This window comes from Elgaria multicarinata, chromosome 13 (genome assembly GCF_023053635.1).
Source record: "Elgaria multicarinata webbii isolate HBS135686 ecotype San Diego chromosome 13, rElgMul1.1.pri, whole genome shotgun sequence".
NCBI classification, from domain to species: Eukaryota; Metazoa; Chordata; class Lepidosauria; order Squamata; family Anguidae; genus Elgaria; species Elgaria multicarinata.
This window is the reverse complement of record NC_086183.1, coordinates 30,598,823-30,604,822: the sequence shown is the minus strand read 5'-3', so window position 1 is coordinate 30,604,822 and position 6,000 is coordinate 30,598,823. Positions and strand designations below refer to the sequence as shown.

Below are 6,000 nucleotides of genomic sequence, written 5' to 3'. Positions count from 1 at the left end.
TCTAGCTATTTTTCAGTGGTCTCTCTGTCAAATTTTAGACTGTGAGCACATTTGGGAAGGGGATCTGTCCTGTAATACTTTGTGAAGGTGAAAGGGCTGTGGGTCAATGATAGCAACCCCTACTTTGCATGCAGAAGTTCCCAGGTTCAATCCTGGCTGGGAAAAACATCTGCCTGAAACCCAAGACAGCTGTTGCTGCCAGTCAGTGTTGACAATACTGGGCTAGGTGGACCAAGAGTCTGGCTTATTCAAAAGCAGCTTCCTAGGTTCCTGGGTAAAGCACTCTGCCAACTTGACACCCTCGAGATGTGTTGGACTACAACTCCCTTCATCCTGGGATAGCATAGCCATTGAGTATGCTGGGTGGGAATGATGGGGGTTGTAGTCCAGCCCATCTGGAGGGTGCCAGGTTGGGCAATTTGGCACTATATGCATATTACGCATGTGATCTCACTCTCTTCCGGGCAGACCAACAAATGTAAAGGCTGAAATCCAAGACAGAGTCTAGCATCTTAGGGCAACATGAAATCGAAGTTGCCCTAACATGCAGAGGGTTTTTGTCCTTGGTCCCTTTCCTGGACTTGATGGCTCCTTGTAATTGAATCTCCACTGCTCTGGTATAGTTTCCATTGGGAGGGGCTGTGGCTCAGAGTCCCTGCTTTGCACTGAGAAGGCCTCAGGTTCGATCCTTGACAGCATCTCCAGGTAGGGCTGGAAAGCTTCCTCCTTGGAGATCCATTGGTGCTGGTCAGTGTTGGCCATATTGGGCTATATGGACCAGGGGGTCTGACTCTCTATAAAGCAGCTTCTGATGTTCCGAAGCATCTTGATCAGCAGAAATCGAGAAAGTGGATGGAAGAATATAATGAAAACCCTGCTGGAATGGACCAAGCATCCATTCTGGACTCGCCTCCGCCTCCCCACAGGGGCAGAGCAGCTGCCCCTAGGAAACCCCCACACAGAGCAGGGAATTGTTAGTCATTCACACGGCCTCTGAACACGAGAGTTTCCTTCTAACCATCGTGAAGCTGGTGCTGCCCAGATGTGTTGGGACTGAAGCTCCCAGAATTCCCAGCTCCCAGAATTCTGGGAATTCTGGGGGCTGCAGTCCCATCTGGCCTAGGCAGACCCTGTTCTGCCTCTATAAAGCTTTTCCACATCCCTTCGCTCTCCCTGCCACTGCTACGTTGTCGAATCTCAGAGGAAGCACAGGGGAGAGAGCCAGAAAAGGACGATGGCAAAAATAAGGCGACAATCTGAATCCACCCAGAGCTGCTGGTGAAAAACTAAAATAAAAAATACAGAAATGAACCCACATCAAAAACAGGTGCGAAGCCTGAACTCTGGGGAACGGCGCCTCTGAAGTCCTGAAGAGGAGGAAGAAGATCGGAGGAAAGGATGTGTGTGTGTGTGTGTGTGTGTGTGTGAGAGAGAGAGAGAGAGAGAGAAACAGAAGGGCCAAGGGAAAAAAGGCTCCAGGCAGAGGGTGGTGGACAGACTGCCTCTCGCCTCTGAAAGAAGGACCGTTGCTCAGTTGATAACCTCCGCTCTGGTCTCCTTCCCATCAGAGACAAGAAACAGGCAGAGAATGAGTTAAAGAAAAAACCCTTCTACTTCCGGATGTGTTCATAGCTCAGGGCTGTGAAGCTGAGAGAGAGCGAGAGAGCGCATCTTTCTTTCTCTGCCTCTCCCCTCCTCCTCCTCCTCCTCCTCCTCCTCTTTCCACATATACAGAGGGGGAAGCAAGCAAGCACCTAAGAAGCAAGCGCGTGCAACGAGGGGAAAACGCAGGCAACCGCTTTTGATTATTATTATTATTATTTTTAATATAAAAGATATATAGAATTACCATCACCGATTTTTTTTGTTTTGAAAAATCTAAACTCCCAAGCAGGAGAGAGAGAGGGCGCCTCGTCAATTTCATCCTCTCTTCTCCCCCCTCCCGTGCTGCCCCCCCCCAGACAGATCTGCTGCTGCTTTAAGAGGAGGAGAACAGGAGAAACTGCCAAACCCATCTTGTGTGTGTGTGTGTCTCTCTCTCTTCCCCCCCTCACATCACCACCTCCCTGCTTGCTGAGTCGAGAGGGGGCCGGGTGGGAGCTGAATCCTCCTTGGTGGAGATGCTGGGTGGGGGGGCTTTTTGGAACCTCTGAGCCCCCCCACACCTCTCTCTTGCACCTTCTCCCTCTCTCTTTCTCCCCCCCCCCCCGGTTTCATGCCTTGCTTCTTGCTTTGATAGGATTGAAACCACAACCATTTAACAGGGAAGAGAGAGGGAAGGCGGGAGAGTTCATGTCCATGATTTAAAGGGGAGAAGAAGAAAAGAAAGAGAGAGGGGGGGGAAATAAGAAAAGAATCAGGAAAGAAAGGGAGAGAGAAAGGAGTGTGAGACCAGTGAATGTGTTTTGGAGAAGGGGTGTTGCTGCTGTTTGATCATCACACACCCCTTCTCTCTCTCTCTCTCTCTCTCTCTCTCCCCCCCTTTTCAAACTACCACGGGGTTGTTTATATATTTTTTTCCTACACGGACCATAAGTCACTTGAGGTCTGACATCTCTCAGCACTTGATGGACAGCTACGACAGCCAAAAGGCAGAAGAAAAGGTCTACTTGGGAGAAAGGAGAAACCTACAAGCAAGAAAATAAGCAACTATTCCCCGCCGCCTCTATACACAAGCAAACAAATTTACATCCCTGCCAAACTGTCATGCCGGCTTCCAGCTAGCTAAATTTACTTAGGTTTGTTTTATATCTCTCTATCTATATTTGGAAAGACCTTTGGAAGGTTTGATTTTTGTAATTTCTTTTTTTTAAAAAAAAATAATCATCAGCATTATTATTACTCCTGCTCCTACTCCTGAGCAAAGCCACAGATAAATCGCCCCTTTCTGGGAGGGGAAAAATAGAGTTAGAAAATAAAAACAAAACTCCATTTGCAACAGTTTCTCTTTTTTGCCCCCCCCCCTTCGTTGGTACTGTTGGAGTGATGGGCACCAGGAGGGGTCCAAAATGAAAGATCTCTGTTTTGGACGGAACTGAAGCCTCCCTGGCCTCCCCAACAGCCCACTCCCCCAGGGGGGAGAAGCAACAAGGAAAAGGAAACCCGGAGGAAAAACTTCCGAGCGTCCGATGGCGCAAAGGGTAAGGTTTGATTTTGTTATCCTCAGTCTTGTTTCTTCTCACATGCGAGATCCTTCCTGGAAGATGCTCACGGGGGAATGTTCTATTAGCACATTAAAAAATAAAAAGGCGATTGCTGACATTATTATTATTATTATTATTATTATTATTATATTTTAAAGTTTTAAAGGATCTTTCTTACTGCCTCCCTATTTGCAACAATAACAACAAAAATGGCAAGAAGGAATTTCAACGGTGTGAATTATTCACACAGTTCAACTTCGAGCTGGTTCCTCTAGAATTTACAGCCATTCAATTCTGTGTTGTGAGGTTGAACCTGTCTCTTTTCTAAGCTCATTTTTCCCACCCTCAACACACACACACACACACACCCCTTCTTATTTGTAAATATTTATCTCCACCACCACCACCCTGGTTTGGCTGCCATGTGGGATTTTGAGGATGGGGGAAGGAAAGGAAAGACTGCAACTTTTTTTAAATTTTTTTTTTTAAAGAAAACCTTTTTTTAAAAAGTATTTCCCTTCCAAGGGAGTAAAATAGCTGTCACGTCTAACTGATATAAATAGGAATTGCTCTCTATCCCCCCTCCCCTGTTTAACGTTGCGATTTAACAGATTTTCCTTAAAAACTGACCGAAGATTGAGTAGTGTGTTTGTGAACGTCTCCATAGCAAATTTCAGCAAAATAGACGCACTGGGGTATAACTTTATAAAGCAAAACATCTCACACAGGGCAAACTATTCTGTGACTTTCTCCAGCCTTTTTGCATTTTGTTTTGCTTTGATTTTTTTCTATTGCTCATTTGAAAGCCTCAATGGGGATGCTTTGAAGCATTTTGTGCTGCCTTTCTAAAGTTTTTCCAACCTCTTTTCTCTTCTGACCCCCTCCATGGAGCTGCAGAAAAGATCTGACTGCCTTGAAAGGCTGAGGTTAATGTCTCTTCAATGTGTCCCGTTGTAAGAAATCCAGAAAACTTTTCATGGGACTCTAATTCCCAAGCACCTCCACTTATTTCTACAGGGGATGATGCAGCCGCAATATTTTGAATTTCGGGTTTTTATATTCAGGGTGGGGCTATCGTTCAATGCAACCCGGAATAAACAACTTCTTCCTGAAAGCCTCTAAATTTCTCAGCCAGCTGCTCTTGAATTCTATAATCTGATGGAAGGAAATGCAGCTTGTATTTATTTATTTATTTTTTCCACTTAAAGACAACCTTTACCACTTTGTAAAATACCCTCTCCATTCTGATTAAGTTTTTCAACTTTAGAAACCAATGGTCTCTCTAAGCAAAAGCGGAGGGGGGTGGGGAAGCATCCTTTACAAACTTACACCAAACTTAATCTCTGTTAAGATAATTCAAAATATGAATATAATCAATATGTTTAGAGCCAACGTTTGGACTATCTTCTGCACCCGAAGAATTTAAAACTGATTTAAAAAAACAAAAATAGGACGTCTCAAACAGTTCTTTCTCCCCAGAGTGTATCTGAGGAATTAAAAAAAATTTTTTAATGTGTATTTTGAAAACTGCCCAGGTCGAAAGAAGAAGTCCGTGGAATTGAAAGCGAGGGTTTGCAAAATAAGAGAGAGCGAAAGAGGTTAAACGGATCTTGCTCTTCTGTGCACGTAACAGCTGAGATAAGGCATGATTTAAATAAGAATAGTTGGCAGGGTGGAAAAATTTCACACTTTTTTTTTTCCTGGGTCGGTGGGAGAGAATGTTTTTGTTCTGTTAAAAAGAAGAAGAATCCTGAAGTTTAAAGTGCCTCGCGGGCACTTTAATTAATAATAGACGATGATCCCCCTTTAAAAAGAAAGAAAAGGGAAACAGAGGATATATGAGAATGTTGATTCCTTTTTTAAGGTGGCAACTGGTGAGGACGGCAGGCGGATGACCTGGCAGGAACGTGGGGGCAAAGTTAATTCAGAATGAAAAATCAAGCTTCTGAAAAGTCTAGCTGCAGACATGGAAAGGTCATGCCGATTTTCAGTGTCAAAATTCCAACTTGGAAAATCCAGGCCGCATATAGGAAGAGGAATTGTAGTAGTAGTAGTAGTTTTGTTTGTGTGTGTGTGCGTGTGTGCGCGTGTGTGTGTGTTTAATCTCTCCCTCTCAAAAGTTCAGCGCCTTCCCTGGCAGGAAAAAGGTCTGCCCCTTCTTTTAAAGCCCCCAAAGAAACGAACCTGTTCCCCTGCCCATTAGCAAAAATGCAACCCATTTGGGTTCTAGCTATATATGTATATTTATAAAGCAAATTATTTGGAAGAGAGAAGTTTTGGAGTTGAGAGTGTATAAAACTGCAGGCGAATGAGTAACTTTACTAGTTGATTTGCAAGCAACTTTGTGAGCGCGCGCGGGGGGGCGTCTATGTGTTTTGTTTTTGGGGTTCTTGTTTTGGTTTGGTTTTTTGTTTGTGTAAAAAAAAAGGGGGGGTATGGTTCACAGCGCCTTCGGCGCGATGCTCGCGGGATGGCGGTTGAAATTAACAAGGCCGGTTTCGTGAAATTGACCAACAGTGGCATGAAATTGACTTAAGTGGTGAAAGGCACGAAAGATGGAGCTGTGTGGCTAGAGACGGCGGAGTTTGGGGGCTGTTGTGTGAGTGGCGGTTGGAAAGAAATGCTCGGTGGTCCCCTGGACGGAGGATTTGGAAGTAAGGCTGCAATCGGGTGTAGGAAAACTTTTTGGAGGGAGAGGCGAGGGACATCTGCTACAACAGCAGCAGCAGCAAAACTAGCAAATGTTCAAAGGGAGGTCCTGACGTCAGTAGAAAGAGGGAAAGATCAAGAGGGGCAAGAAAAGAACCAGTTTGGTAGTGTACCCCTTTATCTTTGCCCCCCAATACTTCGCCCCAAG

General features: G+C 45.0%; 1 protein-coding gene across 3 annotated transcripts in view; it reads left to right on the top strand.

The window, feature by feature from the left end:
- Positions 1–1,957: 1,957 nt before the first annotated feature.
- MEIS3 (Meis homeobox 3) overlaps positions 1,958–6,000 on the top strand; it is a 55,139-nt gene continuing 51,096 nt past the window's right edge. For all 3 annotated transcript variants that reach the window (XM_063140519.1, XM_063140517.1, XM_063140518.1), the window contains exon 1: positions 1,958–3,140. In XM_063140519.1, the coding sequence (XP_062996589.1) occupies positions 3,129–3,140 (12 nt within the window). In that variant the 5' untranslated portion in view covers positions 1,958–3,128. The remainder of the gene's footprint in view (positions 3,141–6,000) is intronic.